The sequence below is a fragment of the Phaseolus vulgaris genome, chromosome 9 (assembly GCF_051622355.1).
Source record: "Phaseolus vulgaris cultivar YP4 chromosome 9, ASM5162235v1, whole genome shotgun sequence".
Lineage (NCBI taxonomy): Eukaryota > Viridiplantae > Streptophyta > Magnoliopsida > Fabales > Fabaceae > Phaseolus > Phaseolus vulgaris.
The window spans coordinates 26,614,024-26,628,761 of NC_143506.1; the positions used below are offsets into that span (position 1 = coordinate 26,614,024).

The window sequence follows — 14,738 nt, forward strand, 5'->3', positions numbered from 1 at the left end:
TCTTTAAATGATCGTTCATCCTTTCTTCAAAATATTATATTGTGTCTGACATAGTTGGAATGTCTAATATTTCTCTGTGTCATGTCCATATTGTATAATTCTTCGATTCTTCACAATATTAAAGATAACTTTGGAAAAATGAAGAAAAAGACTCCATATAGGTGTTCATGTGACGCCTATGTGAATGCCATTTAGACTTCCTCTCATGCTCTTCTATTCTAAAATAAAAATTGGCCCAAATACAAGGTTCAAAAGTCTTATACAAAAATTTAAAGAATGAATTAGAAAGTCATAATTACTCTATACAAATTTACAAGGTTTCATAAAAAAAAAAACTTCTTCAAAAGAATCTTTTGTTCAACACTTCTCTTCTGAGTTTGATATTTTAGATGGCAAGGATAGTCCTCCATCATTCTTAGAATAATCCTCCATTATCTAAAACATCGAATGTAAACATTTTAAAATATCTCACCACATTTTTTTTACATTACATTTTTAGAAGTCTATCGTAAAAAAAAGTGATGTAATTGAAATATTTTACACTATTACCTTTAATCAAGAAAATACTATGATATTATTATCAAACTAAATTAACACTTTATATTTTAGAAAACACATTTCTTCATTGATTGAAATATTCTATAATTTCGTTATTAATTGAAGTAGTCTAATCAAAGTTTTTATTTAATTTAGAGTGAAAACTCATTATTAAAATTTGATATACCCTTCTTTATTAATCATTAGATGTTACTAGTATGTATAAAATAAAGTATCATAATTGAAATATAAAAAATATCTTATTAATTACTATGATAGTCAAAGGAAACTAATACATTTTACTTTAAAAAAATACAATTATTAAAAAAAATTAAAATAAATGAGTTCAATCACCAAATTTTCAGATATATATATATATATATATATATTTTGTGCGTGAGAGTGAGTGAGTATGTGAGAGGGAGTGAGTATGTGAGTGTGTGTGGATTTAATTATTAAAGTCTTATTTAAAATAATTTTGATGAAATAAATAATTTAAATTGAAAAGCTTGTTTCTTATTATAATATAATAAGTCTCTATTTTTAATAAAAATATTTTCAAATTAACAATTCAATCAAACAATAATCAAATAAAGAATAATTTTTATTTAAAATTAATAAGATATTAAAGTATTAAAAATATATTTAAAGAATATAAATAAATAATAAATAAGGGATGCATTTGTTTAACCAAAAATCAATATGAAACAAACCGTTCTTAAATTTATAATATTAGGATGTAATTGGCCAATCAATCTCATGTTCATCAAGAAAGTGTTAAATTTTTATCAATAGTTATGAATTAAAAAGTATTGGTAATATTAAATACTTTATTTTTAGCTTTATATTTATTTCTTAAAAAAACTGGTACCCATGGTGTTTGATGTGATGTATAATAGTAAAAAACTGTGTGATGCACTGACTAGGAATTGCATATTGGAAAAGATGGTATGCTCTTTTTTTTATTTGATTGATTTGGGCTAATATGTTTTTAGGTACATGAAAAAAAAAAGTACATTATTTAAATATGTTAATAAATCGTGTAATCTAGTTCTTCAATTTTGAATATTTAAAAGGAAACACTGCATGTGATTTTCATGAAAAAGAGACAAAATGTTATCTTGTAAATGAAATTTGTCTTATACTCATGTAGAAATGCAATAATGAATCTTTGTCCTAGACAAACTCATATAAAGGAAAGCAGGGAGGTATGGTATGAGTAATAAGGTAGCAAACAAACACACCAAAAAGTTGCATTTTTGTTCTTCTTGGATTCTCTGTAAAGTAAAATTATCATTGGGCGTTTGTTTTTCTTGTTTTATATATATTTCAAATATACTTTTCACGGGTAATAATTCTAGACTTATTTAAAGTTTAAATACTGTTTAAATTTGAAAATATTTGAGTTTCCATTAAAAAAAAATATTTTAGTAAGTGTTTAAAACATTTTTTTTGTTTTTAGTTAAGTATATTGATTTTGTCATCAAGGTGATAATGCGTCATTTAAGTATTTGATAGTTAAGGAAAGTTGAATAACTGACATATAAATCTGGAGCTTTTATAACAATTCTCCTGTTTGAATATAATTTTTTTTTTAGGTTTATTTTCGATCAAATAAAAGGAAAATTTATTTGGTTTTAAAATTGTGTTTTCTTTAATTGAATGAGTATGAGTGTTATATATAAATGCATAAAAAATATTGAATTGTACATTTATTATTTTTATTCAAGTAAATTAGGTTGAATAGAAAATGTAGTTCATAATATATGAATTTAAGGTTACAAATTTGGAGTGAGATGTGAGTCCTTGTTTAAATTTGTGTATTAAGAAAAAAACTATGTTATAACATATGTATTTAGTTTCACTTATAATTTAAGTCATACATACTAAGACATCATGTAGTGAGAAATTAAAGGAAAGTTTATTGTTTCATCAGAACATGTGTTGAGATCTGGTATAAATATACTTTAAACTTATCTCGATTTATATGATCAGAATTTACATACCTAAGGTACTAAAATGGGTGACCTGTTATTCTTTGATAAATAATACGTGATATAAATATTTAAAATATGTTAATAAATATTTGTTGGTAAACATTACATGTGTGTTTGATGAAATGATGATGGATTGTTGTTGTGATGAATTAAATTATGATTGTTTTATTATGATAACTTTTTTTATAACATACATTGTATTTATTATGAATTAAATACACTATGTACATAAACAAATGTAGGTTCATGTCTTATACTAATATATAGAAGGAAATAACTAGATAATTTGTGTTTTTTAATATATACATATTATATATAATTTTTATTATAAATTACTAAATATTTTTGGATAAACCCTCTATAAAAACTATAGTAAAATTGATTATATTTTGGAACATTACCCTATAACTTTAGTTTAGGAAAAAAAAAAGTAACATGCAAATAAAAAAAAACATAGTACTTATGTTGTGGTAGGATAAAATAGAATATGATAAAAGATAAGATTAAAACATAATAATATACAAAATAAAATAAATATCAATTTTATTTAGTGTTTGGTGTATATTAGAATAAAGTTAAAGATAATAACATGTTATAATAATAATAATAATATATACCTATAAATAAAGAGGATTCCTCTTTATAACAGTATTTTGGTGTATACAATTTTTTTCTTATTCTACTTTTATTTAATATATCTCATCTTATTAGTACAATGAAATATTTTGTCATTTCATATGAATTACTTACAAAATATTATTATTTTATAATTTTTTAAATTAATGTTATGTAATAGTATATATATGCAAACTAATTCCCCACCCTCCCTTACTTCCTTATTTTAAGTAACAACAAAAAGAAAGAGCATACTCTCACCCTCACTACTTCCGGTCCCACATCAAATTTTACTTATTAAATAAAATAACATTTATTTCCAATCACTCTTTCCACTCCATTTCAAATAACTCTATTCTTTGATAAAACCATCATTCTTTCGGTATCTACCATAAAGTGAATCATAACTTTAACGTGAATATCATCACATTCTCAGATCCCAAAATCATCAGTGGAAGAAATGAAAAGCTTGAAGAAGAGAAACTCAAACCTTAGGAGAGAAAAAATGTTGATTAATCAATTCATAAATTTTCTTTTATATGTTATTTTTTGTTTTTCAATTTCGACTCATCTAAAATTATTTTTATATGTATTTTAAATTTCTATCATAATGAAACTTTCAAAAAAAAAAATACAGATACATGGGTGCTCTTATATTTCCAATAATAATAATAATAGTAATAAAAAAATATTAATAGTGATAATAATAATAATAATAAGATATAAATTAAAGATGAAGAATAGAGAAGTCTGTAGTTTATTATAAGTTGTTATATATACCATTTATATGAGATTTTCCGTAATATGTGACAATATAATTAATAATTTGTTTGGTTGATAAATGAGAAGAAAAATATTATTTTGACACCCACTTTTTGCATTGCTCCAAATTACACCTTTCAAATGATAGAGGTTATGAAATGTAAAAAGATATTTTTGTCATTTGAAGAGGTGTAATTTGGAGTAAGAAGTGTCAAAATATCACAATTCAGCTAGTAATTTGTTTGGTTGGTAGAAGAGAAAATGAGGGAGAGACAATTTGTTCAGCAAAATTAACTAACAAGCTAGGTTGTATCTGATAACTTGGTTCTAAGCAAATAAGTTAGTTTAGTGGATTATAAGTATCTGATAACCTACTTAGTAATAATGTTCTCATTCAATGGCATCTCTCTTTCAATAATAATAATATTACATTACAGTAATAGTTATAATAAAAGTGAAGTAGTGTAAAAATATAAATAAGGGATTAATGTCTTATACAACAACTTCCCTTCTCAATAGTATTCCTCTTGCAATAACATTTACATTACATTAAAATAACATGTTAGATAATATGATCAATAAATAATTTCTTATTAATACATTAAATAATTAATTACAACATGATAAAATAATTATTTTCTTATCCTATCGTATTTTGATTATCAAACTTTTTTTCTTGATTAATCAAGTTTAGGGCCATTTATATGTCCTAAAAAATTCACTAAACTTTTACTCTTCTTTCTTCTTATTTTACAGATGATTATAATTCTATTTTTTTAAAGTAAAGAAAGGTAACAATTTTCATTTTCTTTATTCCACTATACATATATACAAACATTTTGTTTTTCTTTGGGAGCAAACAAGAAAAAATCAAGTTTAACCAAATTTTTTAAAAATTAATCCGATTATTAAGCAAACATTGCACAATGCATTAAACAACAAACTAGTAAAAAGTTATAAAAAATCAAGTAAAATTTCAAATTTACGTACATTGCATTAATATAATATAATATAATAAAAAAAATACGCATCAGAAAAATAATAAAAAAATTAACAAATATTGAAATAATAACAATGAATATGTATTCTTTTTATAAAAGAAAGACAAAACAATCCATTCAGATAAGCTTATTACCACCAACTTACTTGTTTTTAAATGGTTTTAACTTTTTTTAATCAATTCCTTAAAATGTTTATACCATCAACCTAACTAATTTGTCAATGTAATCAAAATTTTCCTAAACCTGGTTTGACTTGAACTGAATTGAATTGTTTCCTTCCTTAGGATAAGCGATTTCACTGTCAAAAAATCCAATAACAAAAATGATGCTCCCATTTCAAAGTTCACCTCCTACGACACCGTTCTGACGCCGCCAAAACAAATGTCTCTCTCTCACGCCAGTGAAGGAAACCGAATATTAGAACCTCTCTGACAAAATAAAAGCCACGTATTCTCCTGAGTCTTCTCTTCAGCGGACCCATTATGACGAACCGGCGTCGTTTTGTCCCATAGACCTGCCCACCATTCTAACGGAACAAACTCTCCGACTATTCCTCCCAATTTTCCCTTCGATTTTCCCGAGAAAATCTCGCCCAGCGAAAATCTAGCTCAGTCAACGCAACACTTCTATATCCACAGCACCGTAAACTCATGGATCGAAGGAGAAACGCGAGTCCTATATACGCGCGGCAGTGGAGCGGTGGTTCCAGCAGCACTGGCTCGTCGTCGCCGGCGATGTCTCCGGCTCATCCTCAATCGCGCCTCGGTGCTTCTTCTACCGGTATCTCCACCGTCAAGCGCACGCAAAACGTGGCCGCCAAAGCCGCCGCGCAGCGCCTCGCTCGCGTCATGGCGTCTCAGAACGCCATCGCCGACGACGGGGAAGATGACGACGATCTCGATTTCCGGTTCAGCGCTCCGCCTCCTTCATCTATTTCTTCATTCTCCAGCAACGCCAGCAGTAACAGGAGCACCAGCACTAATGCCGCCACTATTCCTCCGATTTCGGTCGCCAGGCCTAACAGATCTCCTTCTCCTGCGGTAATTCCCACTGCAATTGTTCGTTCTGATGTGTTTGCATGATTAATTGCATGGATTCACTTGTTGAATTGTGAAAAATAAAATGAAGTAATAGCGTATTCGATACGATTTTGAACTTAGGTGTGTTTTGTTGGTTCGTGGTTGTTAATTTGTATGGCATTAATAACGATCGAGCGAGATCGAAGTTTTATCAGTTTTGGTTGCATGATTGTGATTGATTCAATTCGTCTTGTCTAGTTCTTGTTGAGTTAATAGGATTTTGATGTTTTTATTAGTTAGGTCGGAACTTTGTAGAGCATACTCATTCCGTTCGTTCAACATCAGCTGGAAGATCGGGGGTTTCTGTTCGTTCAGCGGCAGTGGTGCCACCGAGCAAATCCACATTACGAACGCCTATGGCTATACCTCCTATTGACCCTCCTACTAATCGCAATAGAGAGAAAAGGTACTGTATCTGTTTCTCCTTATTTCTTATGGTTTTGCAGCTATGTTGATTAACTAGTAAGTTTTTACGTCTCGGAGCAATTTCTAAGTTGATACAATATTTACCGTAACGCTGTGTAGTTCCTTTTCCCCTTAGTTCTTTTGTTTTGTGGATATGGTTATTAACTAGTAAGCTTTTCTGTCTTGGAGCATTTCCAGGTTGATATGATAGTAGTGTAACGCTGAAGCTGAGTCTTTATAAATTTTAAAGAAGGCAATACGAAGAATGTCCTAAGTGTTCATGTTAAGGATTTAAAAGTAAATATTTTTATAGAAAATTAAAGCTTTGTTTAAGTTTATAATGTATGAATTCGGTGTTTGGAAATAGCTTCTTTCCTGTAAATAATTATTTTTCTTCAAAAGCTAACTAATGAAGCCAGAAAAATAAAATATGCATACGATCTATTTTTCACTATAATATTTATTTCCTTTTTTATATTCACGAACAAATATCAATGTACTCTTTATTTGGATCTTTAAGGGGGTCTTTGGTAAAGGCAACAAATTTAATTTCTCAGAAATTGTAAAACTATTTTTTCATATTTGGTTTACCTTTTTAAAAAACAACACTCCTAGTAAACAACGTTTTTTCAGAACTGATTTTTAGGCCAAGTTTTCTCAAAAAAATTCTCATGTCGGGAGGTGGGAATCTAACTTTCATGTTGAATTAAAAATTTAATGAAAAGAGATCATGTTACTCTTATATAAATATTTTCAGTAATATTTTTTACTAATCAGGCATAATATAGTTATTTCTAAGAATTATGATTTCCATGATTCATGATTCCCATAAATCATGATTCTTGGGTCTGAAATTTTTTTACCGTACCAAAACACCCTTTAAAAGAAATAAGCATCTAACACACTTGTATGTTGTAACACTCCTTCAGTGAGTTGTTTGGTCGTGTTATATCTCCTCAATTAAAAATTTACCCTTAAAGGGGGAAGTTATGATAAGCTGATAGTTATTTAAGTTTCAAAACATTTAACTGTGTGTGAAGCCATCATTCAAGTTCTATGCCCTGTTCTCCACAAAATCATCATGCATCTATCTTCCCTTGCCATAGTTTTGTGAGTTTAATTATTTATAATGTGGTTGAATACATATCTCTAGTCATGATTTGGCCAATTTTCACATCTCCACAGTCCACATACATTTAATTGATCCTTTTTTATGTATGAATGAGCTTACACACACACACACACACACACACATATATATATATATATCTTTGGGTGTATATGCAAACTGAAGTGCTAGCCTCTCAAACACTAGTTTGTTGGCCATTAGGAATATTGATAACCTACTCTTCTTTGAATTATAACCATCAGTGATGGTTTCAGGTTTCCATCAGATATATCTATCAGGCCACTTAACTCAAAAGACACAGGAGATCAGCGTGAAGCTTCTGCACTCCGTGATGAAGTATAGTATTTATACCCATCAATTTCAGTCTCCAAAAGCTAAATCCGTTGATCCTCAATTTGGCTATGCTATTTCTTTCAAGTTTTTATTTTAGTATTTTTATCATAATTCATAAAGGATGAGTGTTGAAAAGCTGATTCATACTGATTTTGCAGCTTGATATGCTACAAGAAGAGAACGAGGCTTTATTAGAAAAGGTATGTTCATTAATACCCTACAAAGTTGGCTTTTTTCTCATGTTATGTGATATTGAACATAATGCCTGGTTATATTCCAGCTAAGACAAGCAGAGGAGAAACGCCAAGAAGTGGAGGCCAGAAGTAGGGAACTTGAGAAACAGGTAATTTTTTCCTAGATATTAACTAAATTTGAAAACTAACCAATGTAATTTTAACGCCGTATTTTAGATTCCATATTTTGCATATTTATTAAGCTTTCATTCACAACAGTCTGTAACTACGACCAAGTTTAGATAAACTTCTTAATAAACATTTATCAGGGAAGAAAATACGGAAGTACAATGAATCATACTTCTCTCATAAGTTCAACCTACGCACCTTGACTCTTTTATAAACTCTTTCATCTATCTTCTCCCAAAATTGATTGCATAATCTTATTTTATCTTACAGAAGAAGTATATATTAGGACTCAATTGGTATGGGACTTGATTCTCACATTGGAAGTATGAGATTCCAGTGAGGGTTTTTTATGGCTAGTTTTTGCAGTGTGACTTTCCCTAGTGAAAATAAGCGGTGTGGATGGTGATTTTGACATAACAGTTTTTGCTTGTACTAGCCAATGGGCCACTGCACAACCGACCTGCTTGTGTGTTAGGGCTGTGAAGTTTGGTAGGTTGTTAGGATTTAATTGCAAAATATGGGACTAGATTTTGACATTACAAGTATGTATGGGATCCTAGTGTGGGGTTCATGAGGCCTTGGTCTCTCTAACCACAATGGTTTATAGGGTAATGCTCCCAAGGTTCTATCAGTATGATTCATTTCACCTCTATTTTTTCTTTTATTAGTGCTTAATATGGAGAAACTTATCTAAATTAGTCTACATGAACTAAGAGCTATTTAACTATATGCAAAAGCAACTATAAAGTTCAGGCAGTATTCTGAGTTTGCTGATATCAGTATCCTTGTTTATTTTGACTTTGGCAGGTTGCTTCTCTTGGAGAAGGTGTATCCCTGGAAGCAAAATTGTTGAGCAGGTAAACTAGCTTTAAATTCTCTTGTATGCTGGCTGGCACAGTGGTAATGGAACTATTTATTTTTGTTTAAGATTATATGATTTTTGTGTTATATTTTCAGGAAGGAAGCTGCTTTGCGTCAAAGAGAGGTATACCGAAACAATGGATATAAGATGTGGCAGAAATATGAAATTAATGATGGCTGTATGTTTGAAGTTATATGATCACCCTTGATTGATAACGCACTATTCCATGTCCTCTAAATATTTATCTCAAAATTGTTTTTGACTTTCTGTATTATTGAGAAAAATGCATGCATATATTTGGCAAAGAAGCATGAATCAGAGAAGCAGTTATGTTGCTTGACATTTTTGTAAAGCTCTGTTTCCAGTTACTGTTTTATCCTTGAATTGTGGACTTTGAGCAAGAGGCTCGTCATTGTTAGTTCTTTCAAAGAATGTCCTTGGAATACTCAATATTTTTGTACAGGCTGCACTCAAGGCTGCTCAACAAACACAGAGTGGGAGAGATGAGGATATCACTGCCCTTCGAGTGGAAATTCAGGTAGTTTTGAATAAAGCATACATGTTTTCCCTCTAAGTTGTACCATTTATCTGCTCTGATTAATTATTCTCTGTTATAAGTTTTAGCTATCTTCTTTGTATTTGTCAGAACCTAAAAGATGATGCTGCAGCAACTTTGGAGCAGCAGCAAGAAGCTGAAGCTGAAGCAAAGGCTCTTCGCACAATGACTCAGAGAATGATTTTGACCCAAGAAGAAATGGTTACTATTTATCATTGAAATAAGATTTAGTAAGTCATCATTTTCCCATTTGTCTTAATTCATCTTATCTGTCTTTTAGGAGGAAGTTGTCCTGAAGAGATGTTGGCTAGCCCGCTACTGGGGTCTTGCTGTAAAACATGGTAACGAAATTACTGCCCTCAACTTTCTGTGGGAAAAATACAGTTTCCAATCTTTAACTATTATCTGAAAAATCGTGACTTCAAAAGTTTGAGGAGCATATTTTGTAAAACTCAGTTTATATACTAACAATAACATAAGTCCTTATAATCCTTGTAATTTGAAAAATCATGTACCTCTATGCTTTTTAGGCATATGTGCAGATATAGCACAATCCAAGCATGAACATTGGTCTTCTCTAGCGCCTCTTCCTTTTGAACTTGTCATCTCTGCTGGACAGAAGGCTAAGGAAGAATCTTGGAACAAAAGTGAGAATGAGTTGGTACTAAAAACATTCATTAGAATTATATCTCTGAAATTATCTATTTTGATGTCTAATGAAAGAGCGTGAACCAGGTGCTGATGGTCCAGATAGAAGCAAGCTTGTTCGTGATTTGAATGATCTTGCCGGGGAAGGAAATATTGAGACTATGCTTTCAGTGGAGATGGGGTTGAGGGAACTTGCATCCTTAAAGGTTCTTCATGTTTATTTTTTCAAAATTAGTGCTTTGTTTGTTCAGTTCTTTATTGTACTTTTCTTTTGGGCATTTTAGATACAAAAATTCATATTTTAAAGCTTCTTTTATGAAAGAGTTCATTGAGATGAGAGAAAGCATCATTATTTTGTAACAATATTAAAAGTGAATTTGTTACACAGATAAGTCTATTTATAGGCAGATACGGGTCAGTTTGGTATGTAAAAGGAGAGAGGAAGGGAATGCAAGTGGTGGTTTTGAAGGGTTTTTGAGAGGGGGGAGGAGTAATCTCTTCATTGTTTTTTTTCCATTTTTGTGTGTTATTGCTTGTATTCTGTACGGATGGCTTCCTCTGATTGTAAGGAGCTGGCCTCCTTCACTAATACTTTTCTATAGTAAATTGCAGAACATTTTTTTCTGAATTTTTTATTTTGTAGGTTGAGGATGCTGTTGTGCTTGCACTAGCTCAACACAGACGACCAAATTTGGTTCGACAGTCCATTTTAGGTATTTAATATAACATCTTGTATCTTTTTCAAATATCAGTTTTGTCTAGTTTTATGGTTAGTTCTGTTCAGATGTCTAATTTGTGATAAGAATTCTATTTAAGTAGTTTTGATACATGTATCCATTTTATGGTCATTCATTTTCCCAAACCATTATTCTGAAACTATTCCAAAATAGTCTGTTTAGCAGAAGAAACTGATTTTATTTTATAATTTTCATATTTTTATTATTTTATTTTCAGATTCCAAGTCACAAGGCGATGCTAAATATTCAGAAGCATTTGGTAAGAATTAAGTTGTCTGTTTTATTATAGTGTTTGTCTATTTTAAGTTTTGAGAAGAAATATGTTTTGACCTGCTTTACCAATGTTAAATTTGCTGTTATAGAAATCCCTATGGAATATTATAAGTGTGAAGGTTGTATATTTGCATTATAGAATTTATTGTTTCCCTTTCACTGGTAAAATATCGCTTGTATAGTTTTCATTCATTTCTCTATTTTTCTTCTCTATTTTTCTTCTCTTGAAGGGGAAGTTGGGATTTGATTTTGGATAACATACATTAGTTTTGTGCATGCATGGTCTGATAAGATCTGTATTGGAGGATGATGATACGTCAATATTGTAAATTGCATGGTATGTAGTCATTTTTACCCTCTTCATTATCTGTGAGAAATGTAAAAGCGCCCTTGCCTTTACAAGCTAGAAGGCATAAAATATTGGTGTATACCCTTGTAGATGATAGAGAAACGTGAGACAACATTTAATTGAACCGTGTAAACTCTTTTAACTATGGATTAATCTCCATCTATCGGGTGAACTTTATGTGAGAGGCCAGTGATTTCATGTGTATTTTTACGCTAAAATATGATGCGACGTGGTTGCATTTAGCCATACTTCATTTCTAAATGGAAATGTGTCTGGCCAGTGATTCATTGCTGATTTTCTGTTTCTTCGTTTCCTCCAGAATTAAGTGAAGAGGAAGCAGAAGACGTTCTTTTCAAAGAGGTCAGTTGCTTTTTATTCTAATATTTGGCACAATTCATGGTATTATTTCTATGAAATTGTGATATCTTCCTTCGGATTAAAACTTTAGAATGTGGATTTCTACTAGTATTGTCTCATGTGTATAACACGTGTCTAAATTTCTTATCAAATCAGCAATCAGTTTATCTTGGCAGAGATTTGTGTTCTTTGTTGAATTTCTTTCTGTTCAAGGCAGATTATTACTCTTTAACCATAATCTTTTTAAGATGAAATCTTGCAATGTAGGCTCCCCAAGTTGCCTTGGGTTTATAATGGGCAGTTTTTGTCAAAGTTGAATTTAATGTTTAACTAATTTGTAAATAGTATGCATGTACACGTAATTTAATATGATTTACTAATGAAGTCTAAACATGGCAGTCATGGTTAACCTATATTTGGAGAAGAGCATTATTTCATGGTGTGGAAGAAGATATTGCTGAAGAGCAGCTTCAATTTTGGATTGCCCGCAGTGGGCAGGCACCAACTTCACATGATGCTGTTGATGGTAAGCTCTTGCCTTTCTTATTATGATATTTGGTTTTCTGAAGAGAGTAATATGTTACCACGTTAAAAAGTAAACAATCTTGAAACTACAGGGGGTTAATATATACATGGTTTTGAACTGTGTTGATTGGCTAAATATAGCCAATTGAAGCTTCCTCTATGGATCATAACAGCATTTTTAAAAAAATGTGTATAACAGGTCAATAGAAAAATGTTGATCTTGGTTCTCAAATTAGTATGTAAGAAAAATAAACGTCATGACCGGAACCAAGCTGATTTTTGGTCTTGGCTATATTAATCAGAAATGATTCTATATCAACTCAGAATTGGTATTTGGTGGAACTGAATCTATTCAATATAATTTGGACAAATTATGCTATTCAGCAGTAGAGATAACCTTGTTTTCTTCAGCCTGTATGGCAGATCTGCATGATCCCTGCTGCCTGCTTAAAACACTTGGCAATTTGGTTTGCCTTTTAAACCAAAGACAGGGTCAACTGATCATTTAAAGAAAAAACAAATCTGTTCCCTCATTTTAATCCATTCTCTTGTTTTGGCTCTTCAACTTTGTAAGCCTGTCTTTTTTTGTTACCCTAACAGCTATTAGTTACTCAGGTGTCAACCTCCATGCGGACTAAAACATGGTAGTTATTATTTTCCAAACTAAAATTAATAATTTGAGTATTTTCTTTATAATATTTGAATATTCTTATTTTAGAATGTGAAAACAGGTATGCTTAGGAAGTCTTAATTAAAGATCAGGCATACACTTCTATTTTTTTTTTGTATTATTTTTTCAAATTACAAATTGAAATTAAAAAAATCTCACTTTTAGGTTTTATCTAAACTGGAAGTATTGAAGTTTAGATATTCAAATGGTAATCTCTGGGTCTGACTCAGAACCATAGGAAGTGATCCTAGTAGCTCTAGGGATATCAAGATCCTTAAATTTGTCTAATTATCCATGCATTATGTTTGGTTAAGGAAAGAAAAGATAAAAAAGGTAAATGATTAGAAAGAAATGTTTTTTAGGTTGTTTGGTAGGGGGAGAAGATGAAAGGAAAGAAAGAAAATTTTCCATTTCTCATTTTAATTGTGTTGAAAGTAGAAGCGAAAAAAAGATATATGTGTAAAATGAGATTAACATCCTAAATAAAGAATGAGACGTGATTCTCAATAAAAGTATTTTTGTCTGTGTGAAAAAAATCCCTCCTCCTTTCTGCCCAATATTGGACAGACTACAAAAGGTTAAATGACACTCATCGTTCTTCCCTTTCACTTGCTGTTCCCAATGACGGAGGTAAGAAATATATAGCCTTTTCCATCTTTCCTAAATCCTTTCTTATTCACATGAAACCAACAAACCTTGAAGTATATAGCATCATATGATTACAAATCACTTCAATTTAATTTTTATTTAATTTATTTTAAAAAAAAAATCTAATGATAAAGATGTGATTTAAATTGGGGGAAAGTTCAAAGAGAGGAGGGTGTTATTTTTATTGCTTTTGATGTACTGGTTTGTTATGTATCGCTCATTCTGTTTTCTATCTAGTTGAGCGTGGCTTGTTGGAGTTGAGGAAGCTAAGTATAGAACCGCAGCTTTGGGAAGCATCTCGAAAGGGAATTGATCAGGCTCAGGGGTCAGTAGATGCTAATCATAAGCCTGCCACCGACTCGGATGCCTCATCCTGATGGTCTCGGCCCCTTAGTTCTTAATTGATTCTTTGTCCTATATGTATATTTTTTTGTTTTGTTTTCTACACAAGTTTTTCATTCTGTAAACATCTCAACATTATATTCGGGAATACAAAGAAAGCGAGAATCTTTACATTGCACCAGACACAGTGGGTTGTAATAATTGGCAATCTACACAAGACAGAAATTTTCCTTATTCTTTTAAGTTTAATTTGTAACTTCAGAATCCCAGTTTGTATGTTTGTTATTAAACGAGGATGCAGGAGAATTGCAGCCACTATTTTTTTGTTTATTTTTGGTTTTATATATATATATATATTTATATTATATTTTTTTTGTTTAGTTATCAATTGAAAGCTTGAAACGGTTCATGTCATAGAAAAAAGGAATAGTAAGTTCAGTAATTCGATGCTAAGTTGTTTGAGATGTTGATGTTCTTAAAGTACTAAGAAGCACATGGTTTTCACCATTTCTGCATATTGGAATTCAGTTAGGCCTAACGGAATGGTGGTG

General features: G+C 30.8%; 1 protein-coding gene across 4 annotated transcripts; it reads left to right on the forward strand.

The window, feature by feature from the left end:
* Positions 1-5,123: 5,123 nt before the first annotated feature.
* On the forward strand, positions 5,124-14,517 carry LOC137823052 (coiled-coil domain-containing protein SCD2). 4 transcript variants are annotated; one of them, XM_068628162.1, is made up of 17 exons: positions 5,124-5,952; positions 6,228-6,397; positions 7,780-7,861; positions 8,017-8,058; positions 8,139-8,201; positions 9,028-9,077; positions 9,178-9,205; positions 9,546-9,620; positions 9,729-9,839; positions 9,919-9,979; positions 10,169-10,285; positions 10,374-10,492; positions 10,930-10,999; positions 11,241-11,282; positions 11,965-12,005; positions 12,402-12,528; positions 14,083-14,517. In XM_068628162.1, the coding sequence occupies exons 1-17, from the start codon at positions 5,563-5,565 to the stop codon at positions 14,220-14,222; spliced, it is 1,728 nt and encodes a 575-aa protein (XP_068484263.1). In that variant the 5' UTR covers positions 5,124-5,562; the 3' UTR covers positions 14,223-14,517. The 4 variants fall into 4 exon arrangements, with proteins under 4 accessions (XP_068484263.1, XP_068484262.1, XP_068484264.1 ...); XM_068628161.1 differs by having other exon boundaries at positions 5,129-5,952; positions 7,768-7,861; XM_068628163.2 differs by having other exon boundaries at positions 5,152-5,952; positions 6,232-6,397; positions 7,768-7,861.
* Positions 14,518-14,738: the final 221 nt, after the last annotated feature.

Excerpts from the sequence above, each read along its gene's own strand:
- LOC137823052 (XM_068628161.1), top strand. The coding sequence starts at position 5,563 with ATGGATCGAAGGAGAAACGCGAGTCCTATATACGCGCGGCAGTGGAGC. Across the intron at positions 5,953-6,227 it reads ACAGATCTCCTTCTCCTGCG|TTAGGTCGGAACTTTGTAGA; the intron begins GTAATTCCCACT and ends TGTTTTTATTAG. Across the intron at positions 11,000-11,240 it reads GGTTCGACAGTCCATTTTAG|ATTCCAAGTCACAAGGCGAT; the intron begins GTATTTAATATA and ends TTTTATTTTCAG.